This window comes from Urocitellus parryii, chromosome 12 (assembly GCF_045843805.1).
Source record: "Urocitellus parryii isolate mUroPar1 chromosome 12, mUroPar1.hap1, whole genome shotgun sequence".
NCBI lineage: Eukaryota > Metazoa > Chordata > Mammalia > Rodentia > Sciuridae > Urocitellus > Urocitellus parryii.
Window position 1 is genome coordinate 37,040,952 of NC_135542.1, and position 18,566 is coordinate 37,059,517.

Genomic DNA, 18,566 nt, shown 5'->3' on the forward strand with positions numbered 1-18,566 from the left:
ATCCTGTACTGAGGAAACTGTACATAACTGAGAATGCAAGAACACCCCAGAGGGCTGGGGATGTGGCTCAAGCGGTAGCGCGCTCGCCTGGCATGCCTGCGGCCCGGGTTCGATCCTCGGCACCACATACCAACAAAGATGTTGTGTCCGCCGAGAACTAAAAAATAAATATTAAAAATTCTCTCTCTCTCTCTCCTCTCTCACTCTCTTTAAAAAAAAAAAAGAACACCCCAGAGCAGCAGGCAAGCAGTCACACTCCGCTCATTCGTGGCTTTGGGCAATCTACTCGGCCTCTCTGGAGAGAGAGGGAGCATCACCAGGGCCAGGGGTGAACAGCCCTGCTCTAGGGGTTCTAGGCGCCCTTCAGGGCAGCGCTTCATATTCTCAAAAAACAGCTCACAGTGAGACTGGATGGAGTGGGCCTCACCCAAGGCAGGCAGGCCTCTCACTGGCATCCCAATCCTAGGCTTTCCACGGCTTCTATGTATGGGCTGGTGGAAAAAGTCACACAGGATACAGTAATAGGACTGACAAACGCGTACATTATTAAACATTTCAGGGCTACTCTGCTTAGAAAGGAGTACATTATGAATTTTATTTTTCCTAAATATTGTGATATTGTCAACCACACCATTACACCTGAGGAGTGTCGTACCTGGGGTGTTACATGCAAACATGATAAAAAAAAAAAAAAAATACATGGGCAGGGGGTAGAGGGAACAGTGCTGGGGATTACCCAGGGCTTCATGCATGCTAGGTCAATGCTCAAGCACTGAGCTACAACCCCAACCCCACATCATATTTTTATAACTTTTTTGGGGGGGTACCCAGGATTGAACTCAGGGGCACTTGACCACTGAGCTACATCCCCAGCCCTATTTCGTAATTTATTTAAAGACAGGGTCTCACTGAGTTGCTTAGTGCCTCACTGTTGCTGAGGCTGGCTTTGAACTCACCATCCTCCTGCCTCTACCTCCCAAGCCACTGGGATTATAGGCATGCAGCACCATGCCCAGTTTTTATAACCTTTTAATAATATGAAGAGCCTAAGATATTTGGCCCTAGCCTCTAATGGTGGTGGGGAGTGGAAAGGAGGTGAGGGTTCCCTGGCCCTCACTTAGTCCATCTGGGTAGAGCCAGGGAAGGTATGTTTTTAATAACAATACCAAATGGCTTTTGATACAAGTCATCCCAGAGTCACTTCAGGAAAAACAGCAATAGGCAACATGGACGCGGTGCAGAATTGTGAGCAAGGAAGTGACTGAGGAGTGCTGTGTTTCTCAATATTTGTCACCGGATTTGGCTATTAATGCCGGAGACAGAAGCTTGATAGGGACGGTTTTCAGGGTGAATGGAAGTTAGGAAAATGAAAATAGCGAGAGTCACCTACTCTTTCTTTACAACATGACTGAGGAGAGAGAATGAGGATGTGCATAAAAGAACAAGATAGCAGGATTTTTAGTTGCATTTATCAAGGAGAGAAATGAATAACACTGAAGCAACACAGTTCTGGCTCGTATATAAATTCCCCTCCAGGTCTAATCTCTGCTGTGCCCCCAAAGCATCATCACCCAGTCCTCAGAAGGAGACACCAGCAAGAAACCAAAGGTCAGGAGGAGAGACAGATGTGCCGCGTCCCTCAGGCTCAGTGCAGGTTGGCAGACTCCCTCGCTGGAGGCTTCCACTGCCTCCTGGGCTGCGATCCTTCCTTCCTTCCCCTGGCCCTCTGGCCTAGTGCAGCTGGTTTGGGAACTACTGTTTCTTGGTGAGTTCCCCAAACCTTCCCACATCTCTGTAAAGAGTTCTTCAAGTCTCTTCAGCTCCCTGGTTCAATCTGTCTCCTACCAGGAGCCTGACTGATACATACAACGTTCAGCAGAATGCAAACGTCAGAACAGTGCCAGATCCAAAACTCACTTGGGGCTCAAGTAAGGAAGCAGTTACATCAGATGAGACTCACAAAAAGGTTTGTGTGCAAAGGGGAATGGATGTCAGCTTGTAAGGCTGGGGGTAGGGGGGATTATGACAAGCCACAGAAGGGATCTGTCACTAGCTCCTGGGAGAGGGGCCTCCTCAGTCCTGATTCTATCCTTCCATACATCAGCTGCCTCTCCTCCTGTTCTACACCCTACTTCCTGGCTAAAGCAGGACTTCCATCTGCACCCATGTTAGTCATGAAGTCATTAACTGACCGCTCTGCTGAGAGTCATTTCTATGGCTTGTTTTATTTTAAAGAAATCTCACATTGTATCCTGGTAGAAGCCCACCTGTAAACCTGACTGCAGACCAAAGCTATGTGCAAGCTGTTTTGAGTATTTCCCTGGAAAGTCAGCCTGAACAGACCCAATAAACAGAGACCAGGGCTTTTTGTACTTACTAGGGGCAATAACACCCAACACAGCAGTTTCAAGCTGGAAACAAAGAATTTGCTAAGCAGTAAGGAAATAGAAAACTGTTTTTATCACCAAATTCAAAACTAAATTTTAATCCTACTTTAATCACTGTGTGGGCATGTAACTGAACCTGAATCTTATACTTCCCTTCCTAAAAATGAGGTCCTAAGGATTAAAAATGCAATATACGAACAAGTATTAATTTCTCAAAATAAAAATATAAAGTAAATTCTTTTTTTTTTTTTTAGAATTTTAATATTTATTTTTTAGTTCTCGGCGGACACAACGTCTTTGTTTGTAATGTGGTGCTGAGGATCGAACCTGGGCTGCACACATGCCAGGCGAGCACGCTACCACTTGAGCCACATCCCCAGCCCTATAAAGTAAATTCTAAATATTTTATAATTTGTAAAGGAGGAGGAACTGTGCAACATCTACTAGGAGCCAAGTATTTCACATAGATTTTTGTTTTAACCTTCACAAAAACCTGCAAGAATCTAATACTTATTATTATCCTTATTTTCAGGTGAGGAAACTGGGGCTTAAAAAAAAAAACAATCATCTGCTTAATGGCACAAGGTTTGCAGAGTGTGGCTCCAAACCCACCTCTCCACCACACCACCACACCAGTGCTTCCTGTTGATGAGGAAGAGGAATGCAGGGACACATACAGCAGCACCACTGCCTAGCAGGTGGACTGAGGTGGACTGCTTTGGTTACAGAGTCAGTTTCAGCTCTTTATTGCTGAAAACTGCTTCAAGAGCATTAGTCCACTCTCCTCCCATTTGTTTATATTCCCTCTAACATGGGGCATCTTTATCAGTTAATTTTTAAAATAAACCCAATACATGTCATATACAGGAAGAAACATTTATGTAGAGTGGTGTTTCTAAAATTGTTAACTGACAAGGCAATTCTCAATCCCATATGCCTTTCTAACTGAAAGGAATCTTCCACAACAGACTGCAGCATCTCAGGGTTTCTGTGATGGAAACTGATTCTCATTATAATGGTAAAAGCAGGAGAGGCAGATGAGTTAAATATTACAACCGAAACCTAGAACCAAACTTAAAGCAGTCAACTGGCAACATTCAAAGAAAACAAATCCTTGGTTTGCCTGCTTCATGGCATGTCCCTTTCCTCCTAAAAGTCATACTCTTTAAAGAATCTACACTGAGAATTTTACTTATTTCTTCGTCTATAAAACGGGATTGATCACAGTTCAGACCTATAAGGGAATTGGGGGAATTTAAAAAGCTGAAGTTTTAAACTACTCTTCCCTGATCCGTCGCTTCATTTCATTGTAATTGCGGCACAGGGAGGGAGGGTGGGGGCTTACAGGAAAGGGCAATCAGCAAACTGACCACAAAGGAACAAGGATTTCATAGGCTTCCACACTGCTTTCTCTTACATACACATTCCCTATCCAAACCATAAGGGCCAGTGCATGAGTATGGGGGTGGGGGTGTGAAAAGTTCATGCTCTCATCTTCCCCTCCAAAAGATACCTGGTGGCCCAGATCTAAAATGAAGGTATAAAAAAGTATTTGCCATATATTAAAACTATACTGAAACTGACCTTTTATACAAGGGCTTAATAGCATGTCACGCAGGCATACCTGAAGCTAAATATTTGGGGCTTTGACTCTTACTTCCCAAGGTGGTGTGAGGATGTAATGTAGTTAAAGAGCTCTGAAAACTGTCAAGTGTTAGGCATTATAATTACTAAATTTGCAGGATTCCTAACTGGGTTCTTTCTTCTGCCCTCATCCATCTTCTCTCTCCTCCAAACCTTTCAAAGTATCTCTTGCCCCTCTCCCTGCCCCAAGAGTTCAGCACATTAACTCTAAAACAGTAACACCTGTCCCAAAAACAGGTCTCTACGTCCAATGACTCATCCTTAACTGGCCTTATGCCAAGCACACCATCCTGGACATCACATCACTAGGGAAATTCACTCCATCTATAGTGGTAATTACAGCATCATGGGAAATAAGGAAAGAAAAGTGGATGAATGGATGGATAGGTGGAAGGCAGGCAGGCAGGCAGGCTAGGGAAGGATGAAGAGGGAAAGGCCAGTAGCAACCTCATCTGGTCACTCAAGAGTACTAGGCAAACCACAACAGAGGACACAATATGTTGAAAGAGAACAGTCTAAAAAATATGTTGACTTGGACTTTTGATTTTACTATTCACTTTGGTGTCTTAAAAAGGCACTGTGGATCAGCAACATACTAAGGACACAATTCCATCCAGAGGTATCTGACATCTGCTAGGTGGCACATCTGCTCTTTTTCTCTGGCACAGCTCTCCCTCAGTCCAAATCCAACCCACTCTCAAAATATTCCCTCAATCATATCCACCTACAAAGTATTATTCTACAAAGTTGCCTGGCTATCTTTAAGAACCACAAAACCTCAATCTGATACTAGATTTTATATTTTTATTTAAATTTAAGGCTTACTGAAAAATACTAGGGCTCCCTCAAGGTCACTCTGGAATTCTCAGTGAAGACTAAACAATCCAGGGGTCCAAAGCAAGATCTCTTGCTGCCTCTCCCTCCCTGGCCTGGCTCTCACTGCACTCTTTCCTTTCTCTGCTGCTTAGTCCTGAAGGTCACTCTGGAATTCTCAGTGAAGACTAAACAATCCAGGGGTCCAAAGCAAGATCTCTTGCTGCCTCTCCCTCCCTGGCCTGGCTCTCACTGCACTCTTTCCTTTCTCTGCTGCTTAGTCCTGAAAGGTGCATTCCTATGCTCCACAAACACCAATGACTGCTGTCATCGCATCAATTCCCCACTCTAGTAAAAAAGTTAACTGTCTTATTACCCTACAGTCCCTTTCTTCCTGACATCAAGTACGTGCTTTAATGATTTCCTGAATTTTCAAAACACTATTAGCACATACAAAATTAACATGCTGACAAGTTATATACTATTACACTTTTCATTTCCTGACTGCTTCCTGTTGAGTCACACTATTTGATCACAACCAATTCTGAGGTTTTCTCTCAATTATTTGCTTTATAAAAATTTTGGTTCGCCCTAATTTAAAATAATGGCTAAAGGACTACTATTCATCTAATTTTACAACATGAATTTTCAGTTATTGCAAGAGCTTCATCAATAAAAAGGTCAATTATTTGATGCTTCAAAGAAAGAATTTATTCTCACTATAAAAAGTTGTGTGGTATTAACTCAATATCCTTAAGACCTGCTTAGAGCAGAGAAAATAACTCAAAATACTACACAAATAGACACCCAAACTCAGGGCTATACATGACTACACAAATTTAGAATAGTTCCATTAAAATGAAAGTTGTTGAAGACACAAAATCAAGACCTTTAACTAGTCAAGCAGCACACTCAAAAAGAAATTTAAGCCCTGCCATTCTCCTGCTTTAGTGCAATGTTTAAATAAGTTCTTTAATATTATATCATTTAAAAAGTTACAAGTACCATATACCTCTAAAGGCATTAGCATAGTAAAGAACATTTCACCACAGTCAAGAAGACTACTGCAGGGAGGGAAAGGGAGAGGGACGAGATATACCTATCTCCTAAAAGAAATGAAAAGGTATGACAAGCCTTGCTTCATTTCTCCCTGGCTTCTCATCAGCAAGAAAATTTTTCATCAGACCCTGGCCCACAAACACTGGCAGCAACCTGGTTAAGTCAGCAACAGTACTCTCACAGACCAAGCATCACACTCCAGTTTGGAAAACAGAGTCCTCCACAGGGATGAGAAGACCCAAAACCTGAAGTCCTGATTAACTTATTAATAAACAGAGAAGACTCTCTCTGCAAAACCCACAATTTCATTAGTGGCCCTCTACATGGGATGGACACCGTAAGTGCGGTTCAAGGTACGTGGGGGACAGGTACTTCACAATCCACCGGAAGGTACGCTGACATACAAGCCAGCAACTGGACGTAAACAGAGGGCAGAATTTCTTTTGAATACTCCTTCCGCATACTTCAGACTTTCATTTAAACAGTAAAGCCCAGAGAAGTCCTCTCCACCTCGCTGAGGTGGGGTCTGGACCAGATCCCCAGTGGGGCTGAGGACAGTGAGCCAGAATGCCCAGTGAAGGGCCAACCCTTCAGATCAGGAAGGCTCGGAAGGAGGGCAGGCAGAATCCCCAAAGCCACCACCTTCCGCCTGGGGCCAGACAATTCACCAGACCCTGCCCACGCCTGCCCGAATCGCACCCTCAGGGCAGAATACTTCCAAACTTTCTGAATAAAAATGGCGCTGCTTTCCCCCTCACCATCCTGTTCACTTCTCGGGAATCCGAGGCCCTTCCCACAGTCGGACTCGGTGGCCTCGATTAAACGCCGTCGCCCCGGCCGGTGTCGGCTGCCGATCCAGGTCGTTGAGGGGACGGGGTGGCCGCTCCCGTCTACAAGGTTGCAACTTTCTCGGCTGCGGAGCCCGGCTACTGAACTCGCTGTGACTTTTCTCCATAACCTCTGCCCCCCCCCCAAACTGTTGCCTCCGGTGTCCCTTCAGCCACCCCGGGGCGCGAGCCGAGCCCGGGCGCCGACCGCCGAAGCCCGAGCGCAGCCTGCGGGGCCGGGGGGCGCGGGGCCGGGAGGGACGGCATGCCCGCGCGCACGTCGGTCGCGGAGCCCTCCCGGCTGGCTGTCGCCCGCGACGCCGCGCGCCCACCCCCGCCCGGGGCCGCGATGGGGGGCTGGGTGGGCGCGCCGCGGCCCGAGGGAGGCGGCCGGCGCCCGCGGGCGAGGCGACCATGCCAGGCTGGGCGCCCCCTCCCCGCCGGGCGGCGGGCGGCGTGACCCCCACCCCCACCCCTCCCGCCCGGCGGGGGACTCGGGGCGGCCCCGGCGCGACGCCCCGGGCACGCCGGGTACCTGGTCGATGGGCAGCTGCACGGCGTTGCTTAGGGGCTGCAGCAGGGTGGAGCCCGTGGTGCTGGTGGTGGCCATGGCCGGGGCTCGGCGCTGCGCCCGCTCCGGCCCGCTGCCGTTCGCCGGCTCGCGCTGTGCCGGGCGACGAGGATGGGGATGCAGCGGCGCGACCGCCCCTGGGCCGCCCGCGGTCGGAGAGCGGCGTGGGGAGGGCCGGGGAGGGGCCGGGGGCGGCGCCCGGCTCGCCCCTCCCCTGCGCCCGCCGCCCGCGCCCGCCCGCCCGCACCGGCGCGGCCCCTCCCGCCGCCGCCCGCCGCATCCCCCGCCCCCCGACTTCCAGCAGCTTCCAGCGCCCCCTCCCCACCTCACGCGCTCTCGCGCCAGACAGCCCCGCGGCCCAATCGCGTCGCGGCGCCCCGACGCCCGCAGCCAATCAGAGGGCGCCGGCCGCGCCGCGCCCCTCCCCGTGCCGAGGACCCGGGCGAGGGGCTGAGGCGCGGCCCCGGGCGTCGCGCGAGGACTGCGCGGGCGAGCGGCGGCGCCTTCCCCCCTCGCCTCCTTAACTCTCCGCCCCGGGGGTCGGCGGCGCCCCCACCCTTCTCTATGAGGCCTCTGGACTACAAAGGGCGCGGAGTAGCGGCTAGACAAAGGGGGGCACGTGTCGAAGCAGCTCAGCCAACCCATGGGCAAGTTGGGGACAAAGCTGGAGCCAGGAGCAGGAGGGCGACAAACCAAAAAGTGGCGTAGCTAAGAAGTCCCTTTGTGCCCAGACTGTTGTGTAAAAGCCCGGACTGGAGATCAGTGGCTGTGGTCCACCCCTCTGGCCACCTGCAGCCCCACCTGGGCCTTCCCCCAGCCCGGACCGCCTGCGACTGGTAACAGGTCTCACCTCTTCTGTGTTAAAAGTCCTCGGTCGCCAGCTGCGCGTTAAAGGTCCCGCCCCCTCAGAAAGAAAGGTGGTTTCCGAGCATCTCTGCACCCATGCGGGTTCTCCCCAGACTCTGGAACCGTGTCCACCATCAACCTAGGGCGTTTGTATGTCATATGAGTATATTTGCTCTATTTGACCAAAACTTAATAAAAGTAAACCATTTGAGCTCCTTGAAAATGCCAGCATCAGTTACTAGAAAAACTCAAAAGAGGATAAAGAAGTGCTATAGGAGACTATCAGGAAAGCTCAAAATTAAGGGATTTGAATTTGGAGGTAGAAATAACACATTTAGTTAGCGTTTAACCTCATACTTCAATGCTGTAAACACTGCTTTAGATATTTTAAAGGTAAGATAATCATTTAGTCCCATAGACACTTTTGATCTAACAAAGAAATTGAGTTACAGAAAAATTAACTAACTTGACCAAGAGCTAAATAGCAGGGGATTGGAAGCCAAGTAATCTCCAGATCTTGCCACTTAAACACTAGGCCTTCTTCCTCACGTTTACACCCTGTCCAGAAATTCCCATAGGTTACTGTATTTAGCTGATGACCACATTAGGGTCTAGGATAAGACAGTTCAGATAGGAACACACACAGTGTATCCTCTGAGGACCTCAGTTGTCTCTCTGAAAAGAGGGGAATTACCTAATCATTGCAATCCCTGTCTAATATTCTTAGATTGGTCCACTTAATTCTCATTTGATAATTTCATTCCTGAATAGAGGATGTAAGGAAAAATGAAGAACCAAGACCTTCCTTCTCTCTGGGATAGTGTTTCAATGGGAGTTGTAACCAATTAGAAAGCAAGCTTGTTCAATAAAGTGCTCATTGAGATGTATTATCCCAATAATCTCTCTATTAACATAATCTTAGAATAACCCTCTTCCCCACCCCTCCTTTTCTCCACTTTGGGAAAGTGTAGAGGAAGTATACAGGTGGCTCAGCATACAAACTGAAGGAAAAAATTAAAATTCCATTTTAAAAACTTATAAGGTGGGTGTGGAAACATATTGCAACCTAAAGTAGGCAGCATAAAGATACAGCCCCAGAGCTAGAACAAATACTGTCTGCAAAAGGAAATTTCCTTGGGCTGAATTTTTTTTTTTTTTTTTTTTTTTTTTTGGTGGAGATCATTGTCTCTATTAGACCTGACTACATGAAATTATTTACCTTAATTTTTAGAAAAGGGCTGGGGATGTGGCTCAAGCGGTAGCGCGCTCGCCTGGCATGCGTGTGGCCCGGGTTCGATCCTCAGCACCACATACCAACAAAGATGTTGTGTCCACCGAGAATTAAAAAATAAATATTAAAGAAAATTCTCTCTCACTCTCTCTCTCCTCTCTCACTCTCTCTTAAAAAAAAAAAAAAAATTTTTAGAAGAGGGAGGGTTTCAGCCATCTGGGAAACTGATGTGTGTCAGTCGTAAGGTCTGGGGCAGAATGCTATGTGATAAGTGATAGCTCTGGAGTCTGACAGACTAGATTCTGACTGTCTCCAGCACTCACTCCTTAGCTACAAAATCTTGGGCAAAGTCTTTCTCAGCCTCTGTTTCCATGTGAAATGAACATAATATTGCCACCAGTTCCATGGGTGATAAAAGCATACCTTGCTAAAGAGCTCAGTACTCTGGTTGATACAAAGTGAAGCGCAAGAAATACTGCATTAGTCAGTGTTCTCCAGAGAACCAATAGAATAAACAGAGATGCAACTAAAAAAATATTTTAAAAAATATATCTGAGCCTGGTGTCATGGCACATGCCTGTAATCCCACTGGCTCAGGAGGCTGAGGCAGGAGGATCACAAGTTCACAGCCAGCCACAGCAACAGCAAGGCACTAAGAAACTCAGTGAGACCTTGTCTCTAAATAAAAAATACAAAATAGGGCTGGGGATGTGGTTCAGTAGTTGAGTGTCCCTGAGTTCAATCCGGTTACAAGAGACAGTCATGATAGCACTGGCCTGTGATCCCAGTTACTCTGAAGACTGAGGGAGGAGGATCACAAGTTTGGGGCCAGCCTCAGCAACTTAGGGAGACCCTGTTTCAAAATAAAAATTTAAAAGGACTGGGGTTTGGGGCTGGTGATGTGGCTCAATGGTTAAACATTTGCCTGGCATTTGGGTGGCCCTGGGTTCAGACCCAGTACAGCAAAAAAAAAAAAAAAAAAAAAAAGGCTAGGGATATACCTCAGGGGTAAAACTATTAGGGAACAGATGAGGATGGTGGGAACAAGAAGTAAAGAGAATAATTCTATAAAATGGGCCTACTGTACTGATCCCCACATTCTTTCTTTTCTAAGAAGCAATTTACCTGCAGCCTTATGTGGCCTAAATGGACAGGATATGTCACATTCCTCAGCAAACTACCTATTAACTGAAGGAGAAATGCAGGCTCGAGATAAAGTTGGTGGGAGGAACCCAGGAGACTTTTGTGACCAGATCCTGAAACTCTGAGAGATAAGGGCAGTTCCTCTTAACTGTAAAATTTGTAAGAATGTGTGGTTACAAATCAGATTAGAACCATTCAGCATGGGCCAAGGTGACCTAGAGTTGCCATTACAGTGGGGACTTGAAAGTCTGATGTCACCCTGCTGCCAGGCAGAAGTCAAGAGGTGGACCTGGGTGGGACTCTGGAAACTTCTCTGGGATCCCCTCTCAAACTGGAGTGCAAGAGAAGCATGTTGTCCCTCTCCTAGCCCTTCAATAAACTTGTTCTTGTTACTCTGAGCAACGTGTTTTAAATCTTTCTGACTTGATTGCAAGAATTGGCTTTGAAGAGTGGAGACTTGGAGCTGCCTCAGTTTCTTGGAAGGCCCCAGCTCTGTAACAGAGGACCCCTGGGTTCAATCCCCAGTATGCAAAAAAATATATATATTTATTTATTTAGATTTAGCCATTTCACAATGTATATCAAAACATCACCTGGCACACACTGTAAAAATATACACTATATTTGTCAAGTATATCTTTATTTAAAAAAAAAAAAAACTACACCTTCATCATTCTGATAAGGAAACAGTCCCACATTTTATACTAATGACTCAGTGATGAGAGCATAAGTTAGATGCAAGCTTTCTAACCAGTATTAAACAGGGATGAAAGGGGAAGAATTGAACTAATTATATGTAATGTTTCACCATCCTACCTCAGCCATCCTATAAAAGAAATTCCCAGATTCATAACTTTTAAAAATATTTATTGAGTAGTTACTATGTCCAAGGAACTGTGTGGGATACTGTAAAAAATAAACAATGCACCTGGCTTGGTGATGCTTGCCTGTAATCCCAGCAAACCAGGAGGCTCAGGCAGGAGGATCCAGAGTTTGAGGCCACCTCTTCAATTTAATGAGACCCTGTCTCAAAATAAAATTTTAAAAGGGCCTGAGGGTATAGCTCAATGGTAGAGTTCTTGCCCAGCATGTGTAAGGTGCTAGGTTTGATCCCCAGTATGTCAAAAGAAAGTGCCTTTAATTGATTGGTTGATTGATTGTTTTTTGGTTTATTTATTTATTTCTGGTGCTAGGGATTGAACAGGGACACTTAACCACTGAGCCACATACCCAGCCCTTTTTTTATATTATTTGGCATGCACCACGGCTGGTGTGTATAATTGAAAAAAGAAACAACCATACAGAGAGAAAGGTGTTACAAGAAAACTACTAAGTAAGGTCATTATTTTAACTTTGAAAGAAAATGCTAGAGAAGAAATGTGGCTGGAAACCAAATACCTGAATCCTAATTCTGACTTTTGCACCAAATAGCTGTGAGTTTTAGAAAGGGCTTAACACCTCTGTGCCTTAAGTTTCCCCTACATACTGTCCTTGCTCATAGGAGGGCTATGATGATGAGCATAAAATTAATAATAGGCTAGGATATTTTAAAAGATACTAGAAATATTTGTACTAGGACTAATAACATGAGTGAAGGAGGTTAAAGCAGCAGCACATTGATTTTTGTTTGGTTTGCACTACTGGAGATTGAACCCAGAGGCTCCTTACCACTGAGCCACATCCCCATATTTCTTTTTTAAAGAATTTAGCTTTTATTTTATGTATGTATTTGTTTATTTTTCTATGTGGTGCTGAGGATGGAACCCAGTGCCTCACCTATGCTAGGCAAATACTCTACCACTGAGCTACAACCCCAGTCCCATATCCCCATATTTTAGTTAATCTTTTTTTTTTTTTTTTTTTTTTTTTAGTGGTGCTGGGATTGAACCCAGGGCCTTATGCATGCGAGGCAAGCACTCTACCAGTTGAGCTATATTCCCAGTCCCACATCCCTGTATTTTGAGACAGGATTTCACTAAGTTTCCAGGCTGGCCTCAAACTTGTAATCCTCCTGCCTCAGCCTCCCAAGTAGCTGGGTTTACAGGTGTGTGCACCATCCTGGTCTAGCAACCATATTGTTAATAAGCATCACTATAACCAAGGCATAAGGCACTGAGCAGTATTGACTTGTGACAGGATGGCAGGGTAGCAGTGTGCTATTATTGCCCTAGCCTCCAAAAATGGCTATGATAATTAAAGATTGCTACCATAAAATGTTCCCTTCTCAACTTATTTTTAACTTTGAGTAAACCACTCAGAAGAAATGAATAATCTGCCAAACTGCCTTTGTTTTGTAAAACTGGTATGTGTCATGAAATTAGAGCTCTTGGGGGCAATTGTTTTGCTTATTTTATGCCCTTTATACGCTGGAATAATCTAGATGATGAAGTGCAATGAACTATACACATAATAACAAGTCCAGTTAACTGGTTAGCATTTTTCAGCACTCCAATCTAGAAACTCCAATCTAGACCAAACCTTGGAATTGAGAAAGTCCTTCTTCAGGACCTGGTGTTCCTTAGTTAGGAAATCACCAAGGATTCTGAACAGGAGGTGACAACGGCATGCACATCTGAGTTTGGGCTCCGGCTCCTTAGCTTTATGACTGTGCTGCCCAGGTCTGTACTGAAGAACAAACCACTTGTCTTCATTGGCTTGGCCTCGGTGTTAAGAGATTAAAACACAATGATTTCAATGGTTCCTCTTCCCATAAAACTCTATGATTCCCAACAATTTCTGGGAATTTCTGTCTCTGTCTTCTTGAGCCTCCATTCAAACTAGGTTTACTTGGTTAAAAGATGCAAACAAAACTGATTATTGTCCACTAATTTGGAAAACAACATTGCTTCCCAGTTGCGCCACAGGTTTCAGAACTACCTCTAATTCATTATAACTCTGATCAACCTTTCTTCTTAAAAAATGCCTATTATTTCCCAGTCATTGGCATAGATTTCTGTTTTATATCTGTGAGTCCTTGGAAAATCTTCCATTTTCCTTATAGATATATCTGGCTTTTCACTTTTCTGAGAATGAGTCCAATTCAAAATAGCTATTTGTGCTTATTTGCAGTGAGTACACAGTGTGTAACCCCTGACTTTTAGGCATAGAAAAACAAAGTACCCACTCTTTTCATGCCTCCACACATTTGCATGGTAGTATTTGTGTCCAAATTGTGAGACATCTTAAATATCAACCACCACAACGACCCCAGGTCTGTCCTAATCATCACCACCAGCCCCATATCCACTGCTTCTGCGGCAGACATGGCACTCAGTATCTGAGCTCCGCAGACATGGCACTCGGTATCTGAGCTCCGCCTGATATTTCAGGTTATTTCTGTCTGTCATTTTCGGAGGAGTGCCCCTCCTGAAATATGCTGATGTGTCACTGCTCCTCGAAACAGTCTGGCAGGGCCACGGGGGAAGGGGCTACAGTCACTCTGTTCGGAGGCCAGCTCTGTAATAGTCGGAAGCCTGTGGTGGCAGTCCTTCTGCAGGTGGTTGTGTCAAGCAGCATATCTTGTTATAGATCCCTTCTGCTTAAACCCTTCCCCCATCACCCATGTGTATAAATGCTGGGTTTTGGTCCACAGTTTACAGTACCAACACCAGAGTCCTAAATAGGGAAGAATTGGGAGCAAGAACCCTCTCTACTGATGGTTACCACATCTAACCCAGTTCTCTGGCCAAAGGCCTTGCTCTTCAGGACGGGTGACTCTTTCTGAACTTGAGGCATCTGCTAAGCAGTGTCCTTAAAATCAGATAAGGCTTGATTTCGATTTCATCAAATTATCTTTTAATTCATCTTCTATTTGAAAGCTGATAGTTATTCCCTCTTATTTGGGTTTTTGTATGTAAATTATGTTCTAGGCCTAAAGTATTGTATATATCACAAGACAGTTGTTATTAAAACCACAAAACTTTAAAGTTAATGGGAAATCTAAATAAATAATAAATATTCCCAAAGAAGCTTAAACCAACTGTATCATTAAACCTATAGGTACCTAATTAAAATAAATTAATTAATTTTTTTAAAAGTATAGGTAGGTTAATAGCCACTTTCACAGTAAGGATATAGATTGGGTGGAAATAATCACCAAAGAAGGACATTTTTATTAGATCCCTCATCTGACATATTGCCCCTAAATTTGAGGAAGCATTGGAGGGTAGGATTATAGGTGGTACTAGGTAGGGAAGTCGGCACTAAAGTAGATTTCCAGGTAGAAGTGTAAATTAACAATAAGTTGTTGCTTTAGTAGCTTAGCCCTCTGAATTGATAGGAAAAAGCAAAAAACCCAAAAACATTCATGGTGGATATTTGAAGTACAGAAAGAAAACATTAAATGATTCGCGATAAAATCCTGGTCTGCCTCCCTGAAAACATTAACGGAAGTTCACATTTATGGAAATAAGTAGGACAACACTAGTTTTGAATTTTTTTCTTCTTAAATGCTGGCATATACTGTGGTAAGTTTGATTATTTTGTTTTTAGCTGTCAGTATCTATTCTGAGTCTTTACAACCTACACAGTAGGAAAAGGATTTTAAAAAGACAAACAGTAATTTATATAAGGATTTCATAGGTGGGAACTAGGAAAATGAATGTAAAATTGATAATTTAGAATCTTACTTGGTAACACATTTAAAAATATGAGTCCCATTAATGATATTGAAAATTCCAGGCACCACTAGACATTATTCTTCAGGACATTATTTCTCTAAATACCATTTCTGGATCCACAAATATTTATCTTTTTGGTTCATATCCAGCTGGTAGCCAATGAAACGATCCTACATTATTCTAGGACAGGAGCCAGGAACTTGGTCTTACTGCATAAAAGCTACTCTTGCTCCTTATGTAAAATATATCCAGCTACTGGTCCCTAGATACTTCTTTGAGAGAGACTTAAAATTGTTCCCTTTGGAATTGCTTGAGTGTCATTGAAAAATAAATTAAGAGACAAATCAACTCAAGTATGTCTGATACAGTGTGTCTGAGGCCGTGTGCTCAGTAGGCCCCCAGGATCATCTTGGTTAGAATCGCCCAGGTTGCTTGTTGGAAAACCCAGATACCAGGACAATAACCAAAGGATGAAGAATCAGAATTTCTAGGGCAAAGGCGCTGGAATCTGCATTTTTCTGGTGTTCATGAGTCATTCTTAAGCACACACTGATGTTTAAGAACCATCATCCTAGGCCTCAACAGCTTTTACTTGTTAAAACAAAAACAAAAGAACTTCATTATAATTAAGCAAATACAGAAATAATTCACAAGATGCTGTTTCTTGTACCAGAACAAGCAATTCAACTAGGTTTTGTTAAGAGCCTTTCCAATTTACAAGTAATAAATCCATAACCCCTTTTCTATTTTAAAAGGTGAATTAAATTCACTAATATTAAGTTAGTAGTAATAACTATGACAACTACCATTACTAGACCCATTTTATTATTTAGACAAAATAAAAATCAACTGTTCAGAGGTAATTTTTATTGATTGTATATCATAATAGAAATAAAATACATTCTTTTATATGTCAGGGCAACTATGGTTTCTTATAAATATCAGAAACTTGCCAACTTTGACAAGTGTTTGAGAAAGAGTGTTGCCTGGACTATGCAGGTGACAGTGGGACCAGGAAGAAGATTTGGAAAGCAAAGGAATTCCTCAGCCCTGTTCCAGGTGATGGGCTCTCTAGATGGAGACCCATAAGGAATGTTCATATCTAAAGTCTTTGCCCAAGAATGGCATATCTGAGATCAGCTAGGAGCATGGGAGGAATGGAGGAACTTTAGATAAGGCAAAGGGAGGGAGGGGAAGGGAGGGGGGAGGGAAGGGGGAGGGGAGGAGAGGAATGAAGGATGAAAAAGGTTCATAGACAAAAATTAAAATGATTGCTCAGGAAGAAAATGAAAAAAAAATGAAGCACTGAAGACAACTTAAGGCATTTCTTTTCTCTTGCTTGTTTTTTGAATTTCATTTCATTTCTGTTTTTATGAAAGTAATACATGTACAATTTTTAAAAATGAATAGTCCTATAAGATACTAAGAGAAATCCTTGCCCTATCTCTTCCCACCCCTGACTTTTGCTTCCCACAGCCAACACTTTCAACTCATATAGCCTTTTCTATTGGTTTATTAGTACATTTTCCATTGCTGTAACAAATGCCCAAGACTGGGTAATTTGTGGAGAAAAGAGGTTACTTAGCTCTTAGTTCTGGAGGAGCTTGGCACTGGCGCCTACTCTAGTCTGGTAAGGGGTCTCATGGCAAATGGCATCACCATGGCAAGGAGTATATTCAAAGAGACCTGGAAGCCAGGATCTGGGAGGTGGCAACCTTGTGGTTTTTTAACCACCCACTCTCATGGGAACTAAAGTAGGTCCAGGAGAACTACATTACCTCCTTCCTCCCTAGGTGTTCTGGACCCAGCGTCCCCTGCTCCATCCTGTACCAGCTGTCCTCAGACTCCAAGCAAACCTTTAGCCTAGATTTTCCTTTCACGCCTCTCCTGTACTGTAACACCTGGATGTTCAACCGCCAGGAACAACCCCCAACCCCACCCCAGGACTGTTCTAATAGTGATCCCTTAGCCACCCCCACCCTCTGGGTGGTACTTACAGTTCTAGGGAACAGATTAGTACATGCTTTATCAACCGCAGTGAAAACTGGTTCTAGGGAATTTGGAGCTAAGAAAACCTACTCTTTGAAAGGATAAAGCACAAATATCCAAAGGACATAAACAGAAAAACAGTATATCTATGGTATTAAAATTTTATGATTGGCAGATGCCCTTCAGTAGATGAATGGATAAAGAAACTGGGATATATGTACACAATGGAACATTACTCAGCATTAAAAGAGAATAAAATCATGGCATTTACAGGTAAATGGAAGGAGTAGGAGAATATCATGCTAAGTGAAGTAAGCCAATCCCAAAAAACCAAAGGCCAATCCTTTTCTTTGAAATGAGGATGCTGACTCTTAAAGGTCATGGGGGATGGGGAGGAGCATGGGAGGAATGGAGGAACTTTAGATAAGGCAAAGGGAGGGAGGGGTAGGGAGGGAGGAGGGGAAGGGGAGGTGAGGGGAGGAGAGGAATGATGGTGGAATGAGTTAGACATCATTACCCTAAGAACATGGATGAAGACATGATGGTGTGGAAATACTTTGTGTGCAATCAGTGACTTGAAAAATTGTGCTGTATGTAATATAAATGAATTGCAATCTGCCATCATGTATAACAAATTAGAATAAATAAGTAATTTAATAAAAAGAGAAGACTAAAAAATATATGATTTGGTATAATTAAGGAAAAGCATGTCTAAAACGGCCTAAAGAGGGGCATTAGTGAAAAGAAAAAAGGTTGAGACACTGACGTAGTAGGACACTTGCATTAGACGCCCAGAGTATGGATGGGGGGGCTGTGTCCCCACCTCCACCTTCGGAATCTCTTGCTGGACAGCCCTTGGGGCCATGAAGAACTGCTGTTGCTGTTCACCCAGCGTAACATCTGCTTCAGCTGGTCCTGGAATTTTAAACTGAAACCCTTTTCTCTTAGAATTTGAAAGCATTGCTCCTTTCTCTTATAAGTTCCAATGATGCTGTTAAGAGATGCCACTTCAGATAGTGGTGTAGCTCTGGTAAAGCCTTGCCTAGCATGTGGGAGGCCCTGGGTTCAATCCCCAACACTGCAAAACAAAATATAAAAAATAAAAAGAAATGCCGTTTTAATTCCTTATCCTTTAGATATGACCTATTGGTGTATTTGTTCATTTTCCCTCTTCCTTGTCTGGAATAGTTTGGTTGTTCTTTCACTGATGTTTTGGAATTTGGGTGATGTGTCTGGGGTGGGTCTTTCCTTCTAGTGAGGTGTGTTTTCCAAGGGTCTCCTCAATCTAGAAACACGTAACATTCAGTCCAAGGACGTTTTCTCATTACTGGATAATTTTCTCCCCTTCATTTTCTCTGTTTTCTCTTTGTGGGATTCTTAATTGTGGGATATTGGACGGTCCAAATTCACTTATTTAAAGTTTGTCTCTCTTTTCCA

General features: G+C 44.0%; 1 protein-coding gene across 2 annotated transcripts in view; it reads right to left on the reverse strand.

Annotated features, from left to right (window-relative positions):
* Mboat2 (membrane bound glycerophospholipid O-acyltransferase 2) overlaps positions 1-7,433 on the reverse strand; it is a 126,541-nt gene extending 119,108 nt beyond the window's left edge. For both annotated transcript variants that reach the window (XM_026401136.1, XM_026401063.2), the window contains exon 1: positions 7,266-7,433. In XM_026401136.1, coding sequence (XP_026256921.1) covers positions 7,266-7,340 — 75 coding nt within the window. In that variant the 5' untranslated portion in view covers positions 7,341-7,433. The remainder of the gene's footprint in view (positions 1-7,265) is intronic.
* Between the last annotated feature and the right edge of the window lie 11,133 nt (positions 7,434-18,566).